Source organism: Acipenser ruthenus, chromosome 5, assembly GCF_902713425.1.
Source record: "Acipenser ruthenus chromosome 5, fAciRut3.2 maternal haplotype, whole genome shotgun sequence".
Taxonomy (NCBI): domain Eukaryota; kingdom Metazoa; phylum Chordata; class Actinopteri; order Acipenseriformes; family Acipenseridae; genus Acipenser; species Acipenser ruthenus.
The window spans coordinates 36,881,152-36,903,960 of NC_081193.1; the positions used below are offsets into that span (position 1 = coordinate 36,881,152).

Here is a 22,809-nt window from a genome sequence, read left to right on the forward strand (position 1 = left end):
TACCCCATTTATCATGCTTATGAATATGCTTTACCATACCTCATTGGTCTTTACAATGCCTACCCGTGTTTTACTATGCTTTATAACACGGTGCTACGTGAGACATAACCATAAAGGTGACCCATTATACAGTATATAAAACACTGAAATCATCACATCTCCATGCAGTGCTGTGTATAACGGTGGAATCTGAACTGGCTGTACTTTTCATAAATATAAATAACAAAGTTTAAAGGTGTGTATTGTTGCCTTTAAATGAAAACAACAGCTTCAAACATTTTTTTTGTAATTATGTAGAAATGATACCTTAGCTTTCGCAGTATGTGCTTATAGTTGCCCTATAGTCAGAACATGATCAGTAACCAGTCATGTGTATGTGCTACAAATAATGCAGTCACTTTAGTTTTTGCTTTTTTAAAGTACAATTTTAAAACCTTTCAAGTCAAATACGTTAAACAAACAGTTGTATGTTACTAATAATTGTGATGCATTTGAACTAGACCTAATGGTTTAGTTAGTGGCCTTGATCCGACTGCAAGATTTCTAATGAACTTAAGCATCATAGGGATTCCCGCCAAAACAAACCCTAACTACAAATCCTTTACATTTTATTATTGTGTTCCAGGAAGGAACTGTGAAACACACACAAAGAATGGCTAAACCAGTCTTGTGTAAAGTTTGCACGGATGACTTGTTTGGGAAAAAATAGCTTTTTTGTTGAAGTTTACTGTGGTGGGCAATTCTGATTTTTAGTGTTTTGTGTTACCTTGGACTCTTCTGGCTTTCCTCTATTCATGTTAGGAATCTCATTGTTGGTTTGGACAGCATTCAAGCTGGTGCTTTAGGGCTGGAGAGAGGCTCTGGTCCCATCACTACCATATTTGTAGAGGGAGGAAGAGGATAACACAGCCACATTCTGTACCTCACCCACAGTACATACAACAAATCTTATTGTAAAAAGATCAAGCAGGGATTAAACTGATAGTTGGTTTGGGCTTTTTTTAAAAATGGCTCTCTTGGGCTTGGCGCTTCCATGGTCCTTGTTAACTTTATTGATAGGTTCTTCAACTTCATTCTATCTGGAGCCTGAGGAGGGTAAGTGAATTAAACATGAGTCAATTAGTCATTTTTCATTAATGTAAATGTATATATTGTGTCCTAAACAAACAAATGTAAATCAGATAACAGCTATACAAATTAAACCCAGATTGGGGTGGCAAGAACAGCAGTGGAAAAGCACTGGTACTGTTACGTGTGAATTCAAATCTAGTTTTAATAAACATTTAAATCATTTGACACAAAAGTGATATTGACACATTAAAAAGTGATATGCATAATATTAAATATGGCTATATTATAAATTATCTTACATGTGCTCTAAAGGTTCTTTTAATCAGTGATATTTAAATGGTTTAAATAGTTTAGTCCTGCATCAGATGTATTTGCTGTTGACTGTTCTTTCCCATAGTTATTTATTCACAATGATTAAACTAGAAAATCCATTTAAGGTGCTCCATCTTGTTTCCAGGGGTGACCTGCAGGCAGCAGCAATAAACCCAGGACAATGAGACATAAAGATACACAGGGCTGCATGAGACTGGGATCAGAAACGGGCATCCAGTCTGTTAATCGCACTGGCATGTCATAATCTAGCATAGTTAATTTCAGTATGTGGGCTTAAGGTTAAGAAAGTGTCCTGTTCAGGTGTACTGACTTTTTTCCCCAGAGTGCATTGGTAATCTGTTTATTTATTTGCTTAAATAGTAAAAGTGAGGAAGACAGGAATTTTGCCAACAAATGGTAGACACTTTTTTTTTTTCTTTTTTGTAATGGGTGTTTGCAGAAATGAACTTGTCTATTTTGCCATATTGTTATTTTTCCCACTTGTATAAAATCCGATGTAGGCCCACTTATACAATTTTGCTTAAGGTTTTTGTGAGTGCTGCAATATCATCTTTCAATGTTTTCACATCTCATTATGCTAAACAACATACTGAAGACTTGTAAGCGAAACCCCATGTTATAGATTTTTGTTATTTAGTGTTTATAGTAGGAGCTATCAGTGGCACTGTCAATACTGAGCCCCACTCAGAGACTGCTAATTATGCCAAACATGAAGTGACCTAAGGTGGATTTAAACCCCTGTTCCCAGGGGTAAAGGGCTAGAAAATAAGCATGCCTAGTCACCAGTCCCAAGCGTTTCTGTTTGAGTGCCACCAAAATGTATAGAATAGGGGAGACTGGGAAGGCGGTTTGTCCTGTATAATATAATGAGCTGTGCTGGTCCATATGAAAGAAGTACAACAAAGTTTTTAATAGGATCCGCTAAATATGTGTATGCAAAACAAAGGTCTGTTGTTCAGGTGAGAAGTGGAAACTAAAGCTAAAGAAAGTTCCTCTTACAGGTATATACAGGTAAAATGTATATTATATTAAAAGGTAAAAGGGTACTGCATAATCAGTGTTGTATAGTTTTTCTTCTTTCTGATTCCTCTTAGAAATCAATGAGACTGTCATTTGTACCAAAGACCTTATGGAAGTGGACATACCTAGTGCCTTCTTTCTCAACAAAGTTCCTCCAGTCTATGTAAGTAAAAACCTTCACTATCTTAAAACTTAAAGGATTAATTAAACCAGTACAATCAGTATAACTTACCTGTTACTAAAAGTAAGGACCAGAAGGTCTTATTGTGTGCATGATGAATGTATATTATTCATTTTTGAATGCAGTGTTTTCACACAGTACTGAATGTTAGAGTTCACTCAGCGCACAAGGAGAAATGTGGCCAGTTCAATCTTATACTTTACCAGCATGGTACCCATTGCGAGCTAAGCTGACAAGGAATGGACCCCACAGTACATATTGTACCAGGGCTCCTTCGACTGCAACACACTGCTCTAAAACTACTGAACAACGTACATATTGGCAAATGACATCAGACCAGTGGTAAAGAAAACCTTTGCAAGTTAGTTATAAAACTAGAACAACTATCTTGCAGGAAGGGTCTGGAAAGGTCAGAATAGTTTCTTGCTAGTAGTTTTTTTTACTATTAATAAAAGGATTTTATTCCACTGAATATTGTCCTTTCCCTTTGATTTGTACATCAAGATCATGTGCCCATCCTTTCCACAATGTGGAGAGTATGCATATGAAACCGAGTACCAAGCACTGTCAAGTTTAATCGTGATGTGTACTAATTCTACTAACGAGTGATAAGTATATCAAGAATCTCCGCTGAGCAAGCAAGGTAGAGATGAAGAAGATTGTTTAGTCTTACCAGCTGTCTTTTAGATTGATTGCGTATTTGAAACATAGTGGCATATTTATAAAATGCTTATCCCCAATCTTTATTGTTTTTCTTGCTCTTCAGATTTGGGATTTACACCTTAATGACCCTGAATGTAGAGGGATGGAAACAGAGAACTCCTATGTATTCGCAATTAAAACCAACCTGTCAGACTGTGGAACCATCACGGTACAGTGCTCTTAGTTACCTTTGTTTGTAAGTTAGCTGTACTGTATACTTATTGAAAGCCCTCATAGAAGTTTAAAATTTCTGATGTTTCCATGGTTAAAATGACCCATCAACTCCTCTTTAACTCTAGATCACACTAAGTTTCAATGTATAGCCATCATTGTATTGATAAATGCAGTATTGTAAAACAGTGGCATTGAAACAGAAGTGAATAATAATTGAAGTTAATGAACATTTTACAACATCCCTTTAAAACCACATAAGTCCTTGTGACTATCACAACATTGACATTAAAATGCAAATGAACTAACGGTCTAATTTATTATTTCTCTTCCGCCATGGCCTCTATGACAATAAATAACATAATATTAAATTAATCAATTTCACAACTAGTGATTGCGCTGCAGTGGAGTACATTGCAAAAGCATTAACCTTTTGATAAGTTGCTAAATGCTGAATGCTCAAAATAAATTAAACCTCTAAAAGACATAATAGAGAATGGATGACAATGACTCATGAAGCCATTTTGCTTAACAATGATTGGAGAAGTGTCTTCCCTAAAGCTTAATGGGGATCTTTCACTATTGTGAAGTATATGTTAATATGTGGAAAGACTATTTCTTCTTTGAAAAAGGGGGTGTCTTGTTTTTCTTCTACATTCATTCTATGAGTACTTCTTTAGAACACTGTTAAGGAGCCTCACAGCACTAAATTATCTGGATTTATATGGAAATTATAGCAGTGTTTTCAAGGGCTGTGAATAGGCCGGTCGTATGTCAATGTCTGTGTTTGCAGTTCCTGTATCTTTTTCAGCTCTTCTCATGGCGTGACCACATTGCAAGGATGATCGTTTTCTTTTTTACAAGATATAAATCTGGGCCCCAAGCAGTCTTAAGTATCTTTGAATTTCTTACTTAGAATGCACAGAGCATTCCTTGTAAAGAGTGTAAAAGGTTAACTTGACTTTGTCGGGGGAGAAGTTTTCTTTGTTTCAAGCAGTTTTACACATGCCACGTACATATACCACATACCTCCACATACCAGCCTGGGCAAAACTAGAAGGCCCAAATTGGATTTACTCAGCTAGAGCGTCGGTCTGAGCTTATGTTACTCAGCTTGCTTTTGTGCCCTATAATGCTGTTCTATTACCTGTCAAAAGTTTGAAAATATATCTTGACCTTATGAAGTCACGTGACAAGAATGACTTTTCTAAGCAGCACTATACATACATAATAGCGCAATATGTATGTACTGTAACTGAAGAGCTTATAGTTAAGGCGTGTTTGTATGAAATAACTTACAGATAGACATATATATATTTTTTACTATAAATAGAAAAAAAATCTTGGTACATTTTTTAAAAGAATAAAAATAGAAAAAAATCATGGTGTTGAGCTAATTTCACGATTTCCGCGAAATCGCGATTTTCTCAGGGCCCTATTTATTAATCACCAGATGATTTACTCATGCCAAAAAAAAAAAAGCGGTATTTTAATGATTGTAATATGAACCACTACTGTAACAAGTTAATAGGAGAGTGAAGAAAAAAAATATAACAATGTAATTTCAGTGTACTTACTCTTTAAAAAAATGTTTCTCTACACTTCAGGCTTCTGATGACACCCACATCATGTTTATAAACAACATACACAATAATAACACGGATGTCATCACAAGAACCTACATCAACATCACGTTTGTGTGCCGCTACCCTGCCAACTACATGGTCAAGCAAACTAATGGCAACAACATGATAAATGTTGATATAAGGTAATAACTTTCTCCTTGTTATAGAACTAAGGTAAGCAGTATTGTATTCATTTATGATGAAATGGCCCCCATTCTCAAATATTTATTATTATTATTATTATTATTATTATTATTATTATTATTATTATTATTATTATTATTATATACTAAAATGCTGCTAGTTTTTCATAGTGCTGTGATAAAAATGCTAATTACTTTAATAAAAAAACAAACAAAAAAAAAAACACATAGTGACTCATCAGTACTCTTAGTGGCTCATCTTAAGAATACTGTTAAGGGATAGTTTTGTTCAGAAACATCCCAAATCTGAAAAAAAAAAAAAAAAAAACCTTCATAGTTTAATTCTAAAGTGGACACATGATCACCAGATTTGTGTCTTTTAAACTGAGGAATACATATATACAGTACAAGTCTTGGCATTTGTCAAGAAGTTCCCTACACTATATATACTGCAAGTGAAGGTTTTATATTTATGTATGCATGTATGTTGTGCAGGACAATTACACTCAGCACTGAAGATGGCAACTTTTCTGTTTCAATGATGCTTTACAAGGATGAGGGTTTTGAAGACAAATGGACAGATGTTCCTTTCCTAGCATTGGAAGACAACATTTATGTAAACATCTACATGGTATGACCTGTTCTGTAAACCAAAGAGCCACTTGAGTATGGGTATGACTATCGCAGTTATCTTAACTAATGTATTCTGCTTGATGTTTAGGTTAACTTTTTATGTCATTTTCTGTTCTGGTCATCACATGCTGGTCTGTTTTTTAAGAATATGAAAGGTCCCCAGTATATATACCCACTAGGGCATAGTGTTGTAGTGGGCAGGTTAATAGTTAGACATATTCCTAATATCTCTGTTGAGGCTGTGGGTTGCTTTAAATTTGTGAATTTACCAGGATGTGATGATGGAAAACAAAAATGATATACAAAATCATTGTAAACAACAGGAAGAAAGCAACACAGGCACCTGGTGAAAGCAAGTGGACACCTACAGGGCTGGCCTTTGTCCTCCAGAGGCCGGTAGCTCACTGACATCCTTTCTTGAGTTCCTGGGTGTAAATAGGAAATTGGCTTGGTCATGGGATTGGAGGTCCACTGACATTCTAATTTGGGGAGAAAATCAGGGCTAGAATAATTGGCACGCTAAATAAAACAATTTAAAAAATGAAAAGCTGTAGCTGGCCCTATGTGCATTTGAAATGAAAAAGCATTCCCACTTTATACACAGTATGACCAGCTTAATACAATAGTAGTTAACATAGAACCTTTAGATCTAGGAACTGGGTTTGACCCTAGTTAAGGTTGGGTCTGCAATAATAAGATATTCAGTATTATTTTTAAAAGGTTTCCCTATGCTGGGCAGCATCTGCACTAATGGTCAGCATGCCTAAGCATGGCCAGTTTTAGAGTTGACATTTTAGGATGTCCGAAGTCATAGGGGTATATTTACCAATATAAGCAAATTGCCCTCACCCTTGTGATGTACAGTTTGGCATGGAAAAATTAATGCCCGCTGAGTTTTAAAACTGGTACCTAGTTTTGAGTGTGAGATCAGATTTTATTTGTGTGAGAAAATGGATTCTGGCAAACTGTAAGGCTGCTTTAAACTGCTTGCGGTCTGAAAACTGGAGATGGGATCAGCAGCTTGCCATTAGGGCTGATGATATTTCCCTTGACTGGAAAGATTTACTGTAGCTCACTTTGAAAACTGCAGCTGCTGAATATGACAAGGAAAGCACAGGCTCCTTGAGAATACTGATAGCTCCCACTGGCTTTATCAGCCACATCCCCTTGTATCTGTTTCCCCCAAGTTTAGATATGAAGACCGACCATTCCAACCACAACCTAGATCTTCAGCTAGTTTATAATTATAGTCTTTAAAGATCAGGGTTGAGTGGGCACTTTAGCATCAAGCTTTCATTCTGTATGAGATGTATCAGCCCTAGTCTGTACAGATAGCCTGCTTGCATGAGAGAATAACAAGTTGATTTACAGCATTTGACTTTGGCGCAGAGTCAGGAACTGCTCCAATTACAAGACAGCATGAATTTGATTAAAACAATCAGTAGGGAAGGTGCTTTTAACCCTTTATGTGTCTTGGTATTGTCTTTTTCCAAGCAACTATATCTCATGAAAGAATACACTGCAGACACTATCATGTAACTCAGTTCAAGTGTTTCTAGCTAATGAAATAATTCCATAAATTGTACCTGCCGTGCCATTCGCTATGGTGGTCTCACATGTGCAGCTTTGAAAGAAGCACATGTTATAAAAAACATGTATTTTCATAAGTCACCCTTATCCAGGGTGACTTACAACTGTTACAAGATGTCACATTATTTTACATACAATTACCCATTTATACAGTTGGGTTTTTACTAGAGCAATCTAGGAAAAGTACCTTGCTCAAGGGTACAGCAGCATTGTCCCCCACCTGGGATTGAACCCACGATCCTCCGGTCAAGAGTCCAGAACCCTAACCGCTACTCCACACTGCTGCCCTTGCATAAAGGCATACAAACTGAGACCTTGTATGGTACCAAATATAGCACGCTTCCTTTAAAACTGCACCTGAGGCTTATGCAGTGTGATTTGTTTTTGGTAGATGGGATTCACGTTAACTCCACTGCCAGGTCATCACGTTTTTAAATACTTATAATCACTCCTTTTGAAAGAAGCTGTACTGTATGTACATTTTTAGCCTGTGCCCTGTGCTCTGGCTTGTTACTGCTATATGTTGTTTTGCTACGTAGGTAAATAACTATACTACTAAACACATTGATAATCACTACTGAATACATTGACAGTCAATCCTCTGTCATTTTTTAAAAATAATTATTCAATAATACACTGCAGTTTGTTAATCATTCCATGTGTACAATGTAATTTTAGATCGAGCAGATGTGGATTCAGCCTGCTTATGGCAGGGCTGCTTGATGCTGTGCAATAAACCTTATTGGATTTAACACTTTTTTTTATTTTCTATTGCCTTGCAGGTACCAGCTCATTTAATAATGCGTCTCGAGAGTTGCTGGGCTACTCCAACAAATGATCCATACAGTGACATTCAGTACACTTTCATCAGAGACAGGTCTGTGTGCATACCGTGGTACAAGACTACAATATTCCAACAGTATCCTACACTATTCCATTATAGCCACTTAAAAATAGCAGAAATAGTGAAACTGACATTTAAAGAGACAAATGACTTTGGATTCAGTGAAGGTTCAAATGCAGAAGTCTGTCCAACCATGTATAGTTAGTGAATAGTAAGTTGCAGACCTGGGTTTGAACAACAACTTTGTGACTAGAGTCAGCTGAACATGATGTTGAAACAATATTGTTTTAAACTGAACAGCTGTGCATGTCCTTAAGAACTGTCTGGTATTTTTGGTCTGCTAGCAATTGGGTAACCAAGAAGTACACTGTGATTTCTGTTTACAGAGTCACAAGATGAAAGCTTGTTACAATTAGTTTTTGCCAAGCTATTAGGTAAACATCCTTTTCCAATATCATGCCAAATCTTATCCTTGCATGATTTCAGGATCATGATTTTAGTCTGTTTAAACACTTTTTTTCCACACAGATAGTGAAGTTTAATTTTGCAACATATTCAAAATATATTCAAATAGAAATACAATTTAAGATTGAGAGGATATACTTCATAAGTCTATAATAAGTCATAATGTAGCACAATACTGGCGGTATATGAAGTTTATAGCAGTAAAATAGATAGAGAAAGTTATAAATGTGATACCTTTCTCTGAAGAAATAGAGAATGTCCACATGCCATAGATGCATTATAATTGTATAGTTACTGTAATACATGTACTGATAACTAAAAAATAATGACAATCGGGACTACAATAATAGGCTCAAATTGTGGTTATTGGGAATAAACAGGGAATTTGTCTTCAGTTTGAATTTGGGCAAGTCACTTCCCTTTACTGTGCCCGGGGCCTCTCAGCTCCCTATTAAACATACAGCTAGTAGAAATTCCTGTATAAAAAGGGGATAAAATAAACTTGTGAGTTCAGCCTGGTCTGCCACTGAAACCGGTGTGTGGGTTAGAAGGGTTGGAATGATTCCATAATTATCAAAGCCAGAGAGACAACAGTGAAGTCAGGCCTTAAGTAATGGATAATGCTTTCAAAGATGAATGCCTTCATTTAATTGTATTTCATTCACAGCTGTCCTGAAGGAACTAATGAGCAAACATTAGCGGTATTAAAGAACGGCGAGAGCTCGGAGGCAATGTTTCGGATACAAATGTTCAAGTTTGTGGGCGACTCCTATAAAGACGTATTTCTCCACTGCAATGTTCAAATATGTCACAACAAAGTGGGGGTCTGCCAACCAGTAAGTGTTCTACCACAGTTCATGCTTCTTCATTTCATATGCACATTATCTTAGTCGTCTTTGATATGGTCTGTAAACCTAGAAAATACAGTATTTCTATACAACTTCTTTTTTTTAAAACTGACATGAAACTATTCCATATATAACTGTACTGTTTTCCTATTCTCACTTATGTCTTGCTTTACTATAACTGGATGTTCTGAATACATCCTTAAGGCTTAAGTTCACTATAATACAAATACACCAAGTGACAAGAAATAAGCGTCCTTTTTAAGTGCTCTATGCAGTAATGGGTTCATTGCAATACATTATGCCTAGGGAGTAGTAGTTCCTATATCACACGTGTGATATAAAAGCTGTGAGCAATCTATCAACAGAACTGTTCGGAAGAAGCGATGACAAGGACAAAAAGAGACATTGTACCATCTCACACAGTTTCCTATGGTCCCATTAGAAGACAGACACCCACTAAAGGAGAAGCAGGTCAAAGTAAGTAATCATCTTTCCACCCCTTTAAACATGAAAGGACGACAGTCATTTTTGATTTCCATTAATAGTTCAATCAACAGAAAGCCAGTAAAACATATCAATATGGCGACCTGCTCATTATGATGGAGTGCCCAACTGCTATGTTGTAAACAGTGTGGTTTCTATGGTGCTTCAAGATAGGTATGTCAATAAATTGTGTAATGGAGTCTATTAAAGTAGATGGATCATTCAATATTTTACAATTGTGTTTACAATTCATAACCAACCAAAATACAAATTCCTGTAGTACTAAACTAAATTGGACGTGTCTGATCTAAAAAGACACTGGTACTAAAAAGACAATTTCCACAAAACTAGGAACATTGTGGATTGGTAAAAGGCCTAGCCTAGAGTAATTAAAGATAAAGGCAATGAGATTATCTTGAAACCCCTAAAATGGATTTGAACATATTTTCTGCTTTCTAATACAAACATACCATGAATATGGTAACTTAACAATTTCTTTCGACTAGGCACCTACCCCAGCACTATAAGCTGTATCAATACAAAAACATACGAAGGTAGCTCAAACACCTTTACCTAAATTTCATAACTGACTGATTTCAGGTGATTATTTTTCACTCAGGGATCAGCTACTGAACTGTAATTTCACTCTCATGTAACCCAATGGAACAACTACTTTTGGAGTTGGTTTTACTCCAGCAGTAACTAATCCACTGCCCAATGAGAGCATAATGTATGCAATATTGATATGCTATTGCAGTCTTATTAACAGTGCCAGTTGCAGGGTGTCTTTGTGAACCATTATCATGACACCAAATCTGTCACCTGTCGTAAATTAATAGTTTACCTGCTTCACAAATGTAAATGCTAATGATGAAATGTACTTTCTCAACCCTTCTTCATGTTGCTTGCAGGCACTGCACATCTGCCACTGGTGCAGACCTTTGTGCTAGGAGGACTGCTGCTGGTTGTTCTTTTACTCATTGGAGTATTTGGAAAGCTCTGGATGCGGTCACGAGGGCAGTATCCCACAATGCAAGCTCAGCTGACCTTGTCGAATATTCACCACCACTCAGAAGTTGCCTCTTAACCAAAGTACCATGTACTTCACCCTCCCCTTGGAAAAGGGTTTAACATGTCCGAAAGTTTATAGGGATATCCTGGCTGTATATAATGTATATGTTCCCAGTGAGCTAATGATGGATGTTATCTGTCATGCTCTTCCATGCACTGTGCTGGTCTTGCATATGTCGTTTTGAAAGAAGCACATGTTATAGCAAAAGTGTACCTTTCATTGTACAAAATATATATCTGCTACCCCTTCAAAGCCTTCTTTCCTGTCATTAACCAACCAGCTACTTCCCGTGATGACTGACATGCCAGTGACATGTTTTCTCAACGCCAAATCCCAAAGTCTCAAGTATAACAGACATCCTGACAGACATGCAAACTGGGGGCTTTCTTTAAACTAGTAAGGTTAAAGATATTATTTGAAAATGAAAAGGAATGTTTGATAAAACATGTGCTATTGAAACTGCACATGTGAGACCTTAGCAAACGGAAGAGAGGTATAGTTTATGGAATTATTTCATTGCCTATAAGCCCTTTAAAGGAATGTGAATCAAGTTTGTAAAATCAATTTTCTTATAACGTTCTATTTGATATTTTTGCATATGGTACTTTTAAGAAATGTAACACCATCCGTTAAATCAAGAATGGTGTAAGTTAATAAAGGAGCATCCTATTATAGAAAATCTGTATGCATCTCATCTCATGATGTTATTACTTCAGCAGTGACCATTATTTTCACAACATGATTCTTTTCACAACAAAAATGTTAATTAATGTATAGTCTGAAACTCCTTTCATTAACCATGTCAGAGCACTTGAACAGTACCGTATTCATGTAAAATGACATTTGATTTCTAACACAGAACAGAAACAAAAAGGCCTTCAATATTCTGGCTTTATTATCAAAAATGACTGCATTTTATATACATCTTGTGCTGTGTTGCTATTCTTTTTTGTACAGGGGCAATAGACCATCTTTGGAACATAGCCTACATATTTTAACTGAATACATTTTCACAAATAAACTGTAAGTAAGAAAAGCTGCTCTAGTATTGCAATCAGACAGGTCTACCTTTTTTTTGTTTTTTTTACAATAAACACTTTTAAATATTGTATTTGATTTGTATTCTGATTTAATATATTTTTCTATGTATATTGTCTTGTCTAGTCATGTGTGTTTAAGCAAATTAATTAAGCTACAGCTGCCTTATTCAACTGTAGTACCGGTAGCAGAATACCAACCAAGCCAGGCTGTGTCTCATTTGATGAAACTTTTTTTTCTTCAGAGTACCTAAAGTAAAGACTTGGAATGCAATTGCATCAAAGTCAAATTGGTAATGCCTTTAATATTCTAGCTTGACTATCAAAAGCAACTGTGTTCCAATAGACATACACATTTATAATGTTCATCTACAATGAATTTCAAACCAATATAAAGAAATTAAAAAAAAAACTGCCATAACAGTGGTAATTTGAACCACCATAGGCAGCAATGATGTCAGGTCTACTAGATGCTTATATTGCTCTGGACTGGAGGTATAACATTTTCATTAACGACAGTAGAGCTGCAGTGCAATCCAGTCTAATGGTATTTCGACATGCATGACTTGCCTTATTCAATTGAAGTACCGGTAGCAGAATACCAACCAAGCCAGGCTGTCTCACATTTGGTGCAACTTTTTTTTTTCTTCAGAGTACCTAAATAGTCCAAATCTTTTATGTAGCATGTGATAACTGGTGCGGTTTCATCTTTGCACAACAGTTATTTTTCCTTTTGCACGCTATCGAACTTTGACTGCTGCGTAGTGACGCCATAGACGAGCGTTCGCCAGCAGCCAGCCAGACAGGAGACCAGATGCCGACAGTGACAGCGCGAGCGAGAAGGAGAGAAGGCGAATTGTAAGACTAGAAAAGAGAAGTTAAAAAAATAAATAAATAAACATCATCCTTTTAAACCAGAATCACCCAGGGCCAGAGAGAAGAACGGGCTTATGAACTGCGAAGGTAAGGGAAATTGTGTCAGTTTATTGTTCTTGAGACTAGTAGTGAAAGTTTAGTCCCCAATCGAGCACAGTCACAGTGGAGTCGAGAGACTTCTTTTTTCTCACCAGTTTCTTTTCAGCCTTAAAACTGCAACACGGGGCCATGGAACTAACTCCACTGGGCCTGTCGTCAAACTTTACCAACATTTTATGATCTAATAAAGATAAGAGAACTACTATTACAACTGTTTGTAACAATACTTACCGTCTTCAATGAAGTGACAGATTGGAGGCCGGGAAGAAGGGGGGCAGTGGGTAATTGAAGTCTTGAGTTTTTTCTTTTTCTTTTTTTTTTTTTCCATACAAATGACAAACATTGGACAACGTAGTACTGTGAGGACTTACGGCACTTTTTTTCTGTTTTTATTCTTCATATTTTATTTATACGGGTACCTTTATACGCTAATAGAAAGTTTTTAAAACTAAAACAAAAGCTGGATTGTAAGACGTACGATGTTTACGCCATGTAGGTGTAACATTGTTAACAAAATGCTGGCAGCAGTAGAAATAAAGTATGCAGGTTGTCCCTGTTAGCATTCAACAGTACAGTTATTCATTTATCAGTCGTAAAATACAGTAGTCTCGGTCTTTCTATTTTGTGAGCAATGTTAGTGTTTAATCTGATAAAGACAGCGTTGTTATGAACTTGTTTAACTATACACGTCTAGTGAAGTCTTCAACGTAATGTTATTAGTATTTATTAAAAACAGAACAATACAAATATTTTTAACCTAGAAAAAAAACTCGTATTTAAATAGGTTCTTTAAAACGCTTACCATTGTTATACATCTTTTATAAGACGGTCTGAATGACCAATCACAATCATTCACTCTTGACATTCTCAATCGTTCATGTCATTGCACCCTACTATCGGTGGAATAGCCCCAACTGGCATGGTCCTAATACCCATTACCATGATTGTTATGGGTCCTATTTTAATACGAAGAAGTGATGTTGATGATTTATTCAATGTAACATTTCATGGTCTAAAACCCTTTTGTAATTTGTAATGTTTTTAACAATTAATTGATGTACGCCATTGATACAAGGGGTCGAGTTTGTGTGTTAACTTTGTGTTTTCAATACCAGCCACTCTCTGAACATATTGGGTTATTTTTCTGCCATTTTAAAAATAATAGTTAAATAAATAAATAAATAATTAAATAATTAATTAAAGAATGGTGGAAACACTGAAAATGTGGTCCATTGCATCTTAACAGATCAGATCTAGACACAGTTGTAGTAATGGTAAATACATTGGATTTGTTTTTAGTTTTTTCTACAAGTACAGTCAAGCTCACATTCTTCAGCATTTGTGCCTAGCTTGGCCGAGTTGCTGAAATTACTCCAAGTAAGATGCAGCTGTTTTCTGTCTGTTGTGTCAGCCTGCTTGTCTGTATTTGATTTCAATGCACCAGCATTTTTTAATTTTTTTTTAACATTTCTGTGTGCCAGCTGGTGCACTTGAAGTGGATTGTTAAATTCACACTCGGCATGTTCTGGGCCAGATGCTCTGTCAGAGAAATGGGATGATTTTGCTTGTTAAGAAGGAAAAGACTGGGCCTATTTTTCATAATAATCCATATAACTGGGCCTATTTTTCATAATAATCCATATAACAAGGCCACATCAAGCTGTGGAACATATGAGACTGTTTTGACAGGTTGGTGGTCAGGAGTTTTGTTTTTAAGCTAATGCTTAGTGTTAAAATAACGCAACGTTTATCCCAGCCTCGTGAATATTGTGCAATAGCCTTGGCTGAAACATCTTTAAATAAATCTTGCTGTGAAACTACAAAGTGACATTACAAAATTGGCCTATAGAACATTACAATGTCACTTATACCCACATTTTTCCCAACATTTCAAAATGTTGATAAACATCTGTTTTTCAGTTATTATAAATGGTCACAAGAAGACATTTAAAAACAAAAAAACAGTGTAGGTCTAATTGTTTGATCATTAAAGGTACCACTATAGATAAACTAAAGCACCTCATGTTGTAAATTGTTATGCTTTTTGTATCTGTCCATTTTCCATCTTGACGGGGTGATAGGACCCAGTGGTACTAGTCTAGACTGCAAAATTATAAAAATTACTGCCAGGCACATTTTACACTGAGGTTTATAAACGTGTTCAAAATGATATTTAAATAATTAATTTGTTGGTGCAGTACAAGTTTGTTGTAAACTCATTTCTGTTGACAAATTACAGATATCAATAACTTTTTTTTTTTTTTTTAAACATACAATTTGCATAAAAGTGTACTGGTAAATTAAAGCCTATACATAATTTATTTACACGTATGCGATCTCTGAATTAATATAAAAAAAAAACCTTCCTTTTAAAATCGTGTTCTATGTATTCACAGGGATGTAAAGGCTAAATAAATGTCAGTCACCATCTGGAGCGTTCTGTTTATTATGGATATTTGCTTTTTACTGCAATCAGTAACCCCATCCACAGTAATTAATGAATGTTTTCATTGCAAATGGTGAAGCATTGAACACGTTTTTGTGGTACGGCAATTTTGTTTGGCATAATTATTTACATATTACGGTTTTCTCGTCCGGTTCCTCAGAATACTTCCAAACGTGGCTTTGCTTCGTTTCTTTGTAGAGATGCCATTTTATTAAAAATATATAACAACGTCAGAAAAAAACGCTTGTCATCTTTATTACCCCGTGGACTTGATCCCATGCCACGCCTAGTACAGCGTGAAAAACAGAGTGCACCAATGAAACAATGAAGCAATGAAGCACCAGATTGACTGATTGACCTGCCCCAGTGTCAATCTTTCTGTTGCACCAATTAGAAAAGCTACTTGGAGGCAGTTACTAAATCCCTTCCTTTTTATAATATCCGCCCTTACTCTGGCACCACAGCAGTTGGATACGTGACGGACTGACTGTATATGATGATAAATTACTAAAATTAATACATAAAAAAATATGCGTTTGGTGAAATTTGTCACATGACCAATTATTCAATGTTTAACCACTTCTTTGAAGTTTATACTTTTAAACATTTAAAATTCCTATCCCTACATGCTACCTCTGTTTTGTTGTAAGTGTAGCCTTGGTTAACTTTCAGAATAAAATACATTGCCCTTGAAATAATATAAATTATATGATAGTCTAAAAGTAATGATTGAAATAATGGTGTAACTGCCATACTTCAAATGACAAGTATTAAAGCTTAACAGCATTTATGTCGTATGCAGTATTCTATATGAATAGCTGATTATTTTGCAGTGCTCAGTACAATTTGTCTGTGATTAGGTCACGCTATTTAAGCTCTGTTAGTGTTGTGAAATCATGTCTTAGGACTGCAGAGGGATTTTGTAACCTCTGTCATCTAACTGTAACCTATCAAAATACATACATACCCATGTAACTCACCCTCTCTCGTGTTTGATTAATTCACATCCCTCCACCTCCCCATCTCTGCAGGAACTTATCCTAATTACAATCACTATGAGGGGTCTCCTGCCTCGTCCAAACGGCCAGGTAGTGGTCTCTCAAACCAAGCAGGTTTGATGCCAAATTGTTTTCCTGTCAACCTTCACATACCTCACATTCTTTGCATTTGCATTATCATAAATAAAATCTTTAAAGTCATATTCTGTGTAGGGGGGGTGGGGGTTGTCCTTAAACTACTGAATTGCAAGATAGTGGATGTTTGAACTGAAATATTTGAGTAACCAGGATGATTTGTGATTTATATATCTAGAGAACCATTTATTCAGTTGTGATGAAACTTGGTCAGGACATTCTCTTTGCCATATGCTATCGACAGCATCAGAATCTAGTGATATACAGAGGAACCTGTCAGTCCTTATGTCTCACTTATTTATTTACAGTGATTGTATGTTATGTGGACCTACTTTTTAATGATACCAATATCTCTAATTTTCTGTTTACAGCAGGTAATGTTTCTAACACTTGTTGTTCAGTTCTGGAAATCAATCAGTCAATCACTCAATCAGTGCCATGTTGGGGTCCTGTGAGGTTTCTGCACGAGAGAGATGGCACACTTTAAGATATTGTCTTCATTTGGTACACACGTGTATACTGTGAATATCACGTTCTGTGATAAATATCTGCAAAGTGCTTTCCAGGTGTTATATAGTACAGAACCTGTTTCACTGCCATAATGTTTTGACTGCTCTATAAAAATAATAAAAAAAATAATGTTCATCAATAAATTGACTGTGGTACACTGGGTCTAATGATAATGTCATTTTGATGTAGTTTTATTACTTTTTGTAGAAATTGGTTCATATTATTAGATAATAATAATACTTGTGCTTATTAAAATGTCTTAACCAAATCTGTAAATGGCACTAAGGCTAAACAGACATTGAAAGAGTATGAGTTCAATACGATACAATTGCTATCTAACATGGAATTGAATGTGCTTCATTTTATCTTCCAGGGTTGGTGACCCCCAAAATGGAGGAGCAGCATTTACACTGCATGAACTGTGTCAGCCGACGCTGTATGGCTAGACCAGAGACTGGCGTGTCTTGTGACCTAATTGGTTGTCCCTTGGTTTGCGGAGCTGTTTTCCATTCATGTAAAATAGATGAGCATCGTCTTTTGTGCCCTCTTGAAAGAGTGCCTTGTTTGAACAGTGGCTTTGGATGCCCGTTTATACTTGCTCGGAAGAAAATTGCTGAGCATCTTGAAATTTGCCCAGCCAGTGTGGTCTGCTGTACGATGGAATGGAACCGATGGCCAGTGAGCTATGCTGATCGAAAATCTTATGAAAACTTTAGCAAGGATATTGATGACGTAGAACAGCTTGATATGGCTTTAGCACTGCAGGACCAGCGAATGCTGCTAGAATCACTTAAAGTGGCAACTATGATGTCAAAAACAGCTAACAAACAGCCTCTTGCTTGTGAAAATATACTTGTGACATCAAGTATACCAGAAGACAAACCTTCAAATGGATTAATTGCAATGGATGAGGAGTCCTATAACGAACTTTATCGAGCTACGGTAGAGACAACCAGAAGCTTGGCTGCAGCCCTGGATATCCTCAGCAGTGCAACAAGTGATATGGACTTAATCAATGGAAGACTTCGAGAGGATCGGTCTGAAAGGAATGGAGAAGTTCGTTCAGAAAAAGTAAAAGTTTTAGACATGGAGAATGTTGAGATGCAGAACCATGATGATGAGTTTGACTGTGAACTGGGAGCAGTTGGTGGAATGGATCATGATATTGTTACAGGAGGTGTAAGTGAGAGGAAGATCTGGGCTGAGCAAAATGGATTTATTGACTTCTTAGAAGTAGAGGAGGAAGGAAACATAAACACAGTTGATTTGAAAGAAAATGTATCCTTTTGTAATGGTTTTCACAATGTAGATGCTTACCAAGATAACCTGGAACAAGATGAAATGGATTTAGATGCATCTGAATCAAAGCACTCTGAAATAAATGGGTCCTGGGACATAAGTGGATCTGAAAGTAAGCCAGCAATGCCTTTTCATTCATTACCTGTTGTAGTACCCCAGCCTACCAGTGCCCAACCACCAGCACCAGTTCCTGACAGCTTGCAAAATAGTGCACTTCAACACTTGCCTATTGACTTTGGTGACAGAAGGTTGCAGCGCAAGTTATATAACCTCCAAGTACTAAGAAGTATGGGTATGTTTACATTTAATGGACGGAGAGGGTTGTTTGCTGACACTTTTGTGTTTCGTGCAAAAATGGAAGACAAAGCAGTTGACACATCTGATCTGGAAGTCGCAGAGGATCCCATGGGCCTTTGTGGAATTGACCTTATTACAGCTGCCTTGTTGTTTTGTCTGGGAGACTCACCAGGTGGCAGAGGAATTTCTGACAGTAGATTTGTCGATGGATATCGCATTGATTTTGGGACCCAGACCTTTTCATTTCCTTCTGCTATCTTAGCTACAAACACCATGGTTGGTGAAATAGCCTCAGCCTCAGCCTGTGATCATGCAAACCCACAGCTTTCGAACCCAAGCCCTTTCCAGACACTCGGGCTGGACCTAGTTCTGGAATGTGTGGCTAGATACCAAACCAAGCAACGATCCATGTTTACTTTTGTTTGCGGGCAGTTGTTCAGAAGAGACGAGTTTTCTTCTCACTTTAAGAATGTGCATGGGGATATTCATGCTGGCTTGAATGGCTGGATGGAGCACAGGTGTCCACTTGCTTATTATGGCTGTACTTACTCCCAGAGAAGGCTCTGTCCCTCAGTGCAAGGTTCAAAAATTATTCACGATCGGCACCTTCGTTCATTTGGAGTCCAGCCTAGTGTGCCCACACACCTGTCTGAACCTTTTTTTTTCAACACTTGTCCCATTGATTCTCAATATGACCATCTGAGTAATCTTCCTTTTGAAATTCTTCAGCATATTTCTGGGTTTCTTGATGGCTTTAGTCTTTGTCAGCTGTCAAAAGTATCCCGGTTGATGAGAGACATATGTGCCAGTTTGCTTCATGTCCGTGGAATGGTCATCCTTTTGTGGGAGAAGAGACAGTACACAAATGGAACTTTTTCATGGAAAATAAAAGACAAGGTGGGTTAATAAACCTTAGGTAATTAACCTTCATATATTGTGCCTGCGTGATTGCCCACCACACAAAAGCTAAATTTGCAGCAAACCAAAACATGTGGTTTAAATACATTGGGTGAGTTTAATAGTGAGAATTATCGGGGTTCAGAGTGGGCTTTACAAAGTAATTTCATATTTGTAGGATATATAAGCAATACATAATTGTGTTGGTGATGATGACCTTGAAATCTGAACTAAAATGGCTCACTTTTATCGAGACAGTGCACTGAGTTGACACAGCTGCTTTCTGTGATTTTTCTCAGTTACATTCTCTTACAGGTGTTGTGCAGTAAATATGTACCTTTTTCACTGCTGCATTGTTTAAACGAACAACCATTTCCACACACCTGGAAATAGCATCTTCACATGTGATACAAAGCTGTGTTTTATGATTTCTCATTCAAGTTCCTTTGCAGATTGTGTCCAGTAAAAATGAATGGTTTCTGTATCGATGATTTACTGACTTATCTTTTTTGTTTCCCAGGTGTGGAAATTCAGTACTGCTTTTGGCACGGTGAATGTCTGGAAGTTTGCTAACATCACCAGCATGGCTGACCATCTGAAGAAGTGCAAGTTCAATACTGTGGAGAGGCGGGAGGAGGCAGTCCCTTTGCCTTGCATGTGTGTGACAAGGGAACTCACTAAAGAAGGACGATCGCTGCGCTCGGTTCTAAAGCCATTATTATAAAACACAGATCCATTACTCCACCAACTTCATAAAAGAGCTGAAGCCCTCCATGTACCCTCTTTGTAATATGACACTTTACCATTGTACCGCAGACAACTTCAACAGCAAATCCACTTTTACTGTATTTTATATAATGTTTTGATGTTACATGTATGTATGTATGTGTGTGTGTGTATATATATATATACACACACACACACACACACACACGCACACACATATATATATATATAATGAAGAGCCTAATGTATGTAATAACACTGAACTTGCTGGACATGGTAGAGTTGATTAGATTTGTGTCTTTCTTTTAACTTTCCCTGTGGGATTCTTATGTGTATATTGAACTATTATCTTGCATGGTTTGCTCTTCAATGCCCTATTTGTGGGTAACGTTAAAAGAAAAAGTGTTCTTGCACATCGCAGCAAGCAACTCAAGGAAACGTTTTTTGTTTGTTTGTTTGTTTTGCATCCTGGCCAAACAGTAAACGTTTATATATCATAAGTAAACACTTTTGACTATATATTAAATGCATGTAACTGTGTACTCGTGTTAACTAGCCATACCTGGTCTTCTGATATAAAGTTGAATCTTGACACATTCAGGTTTAAAGACAAGTTTGATTATATTTCAGTGATTTATGAAAATACAAGTGGTGAAGAAGTAATTCACCTTACTAATAAAAAAAAGTGCTGCTTGTGAAGATTATACTTTTTTGTCACAAAGGAAAGCTTGCAAGGTTTCTTCCCATTTTATAGCAATGTAATATAAGCAGAAATGATTGTATACAAATCATAATATAAGAGTTCTATACTGTGCATATGAAAAGAAATATTTTATTGTAAAAGAAAGTATTTTATTGTAAAAAAAATAATAATTTAATACAAGCCTGTAGTGTTAATATCACTTCTAGCACTTTATTCTTGAAGTGTAATTAAGTTTACTTTTTAATTTAAAGTGCACTTGTAAAATCTTTGATACATGGGGGGAGCAAAATTATTTATTTTCTTTAAAAAATAATAATAATAAAAAAAAAAATACCCCCATCTACATTCAGTTTTTTCTTTCACATTAATTAATTTTCACAATTTATATTACTTTTCATAACAAGTTTACAATAAACAAATAATTAAAAAAAAAACAAAAAAAAAACAGCAAGACTAGCTATTTTAATACTTAACCCCATTTCTGACAGTCAGAAATGTATTGTTTTGCACAAGAATATTTGTATTTAACTAGCTTGTTACCGTAGTACCATGGTTAAACACACTTTAAAATAAAGGAATTAAAACATGTGGAAGCACACTTGTGCAGTCAGAATGTTTCTTGATGGGAGTAGAAGTGGGTTATATGGAGCTAATATCTCTTTACAGTATTTCTGCAACACGTGTAGCATCTACTTGTGTGTTGTTGTTTTGTTATTGGGGCTGTAAAGTGACAAATACAATTGAGACCTCTGGGATGAACTGTGGTCCTAATCATTGTATTATGCGAGTGAACACTATTTCATGCTACATAGTAACAGGAACTGTAACAATTAAACACCTTGAAGTATTCTTTTTTTGCGTTGCTAATTGGAAAAAGGTGGTAAATATACACTGCCCCTGAGCTGTCAAAAATTGCATAATGGGGAAGAACATGTTACAAAATGACAACTTATCTGTCTTAATGCGTTCTGTGCAATAAAAAAGTACCATAATACACTCTTTACTTCAGACCCTTTATGCATGGCTTGCCTTTTACACTAGCCTCTAATTGTTTGTATCTTAAAGTACGATAAATGTTAAAAAATGAGAAGTGAAATGACAACCTCATTTAAATTAATTGATTGTGATAGTAAAGTGTCTACCTTAATTAGCACTGGAGCTATCCATGAGGCAATAGCAAGCCTTTTTTGTGGTTAACATGACATTACTTTTTCTCTTGTTAAAGGTCAGAGATTTGGTTGACTAGACATTACATTTATGGATGAGTTGATTTATAGCTGCTGTTGTGCTTGTAAGGGGATGAAACAATGCACTGCAATATTAATTATCGTGTTATGTATTGATTAGATTAATTGGTATCCTTGGTTACAAAAATGATTAACATTTCTTTCACATTTGGCAAATATGTGATGCATTTTATTTTTGTTGGTTTATTATAGAATTGAACTTTGTAGTAGTGCATTGAATGACAGTATTGCTATTCCTTGAAGTTAAGTAATTTATTGGCAACAGAAAAATAAGTTATTTAAGTTAAATCAAAATAGGTATATTTAGTCGAACTACACAGTATAGTGAAGGTATACAGTAGTATATACAGTACAGTTG

General features: G+C 36.2%; 2 protein-coding genes across 2 annotated transcripts; both read left to right on the forward strand.

Annotated features, from left to right (window-relative positions):
- Positions 1-986: 986 nt before the first annotated feature.
- LOC117402991 (pancreatic secretory granule membrane major glycoprotein GP2-like) lies at positions 987-12,606 on the forward strand. Its single transcript, XM_034004779.3, has 9 exons — positions 987-1,095; positions 2,499-2,587; positions 3,372-3,476; positions 5,086-5,246; positions 5,742-5,877; positions 8,252-8,346; positions 9,446-9,614; positions 9,992-10,103; positions 11,021-12,606. The coding sequence occupies exons 1-9, from the start codon at positions 1,008-1,010 to the stop codon at positions 11,194-11,196; spliced, it is 1,131 nt and encodes a 376-aa protein (XP_033860670.3). The 5' UTR covers positions 987-1,007; the 3' UTR covers positions 11,197-12,606.
- Positions 12,607-12,736: 130 nt separating this feature from the next.
- Positions 12,737-22,200, forward strand: LOC117403362 (F-box only protein 30-like). Its single transcript, XM_034005455.3, has 3 exons — positions 12,737-13,181; positions 17,656-19,775; positions 20,296-22,200. Exons 1-3 carry the CDS (start codon positions 13,169-13,171, stop codon positions 20,497-20,499), a joined length of 2,337 nt encoding a protein of 778 aa, XP_033861346.2. The 5' UTR covers positions 12,737-13,168; the 3' UTR covers positions 20,500-22,200.
- Positions 22,201-22,809: the final 609 nt, after the last annotated feature.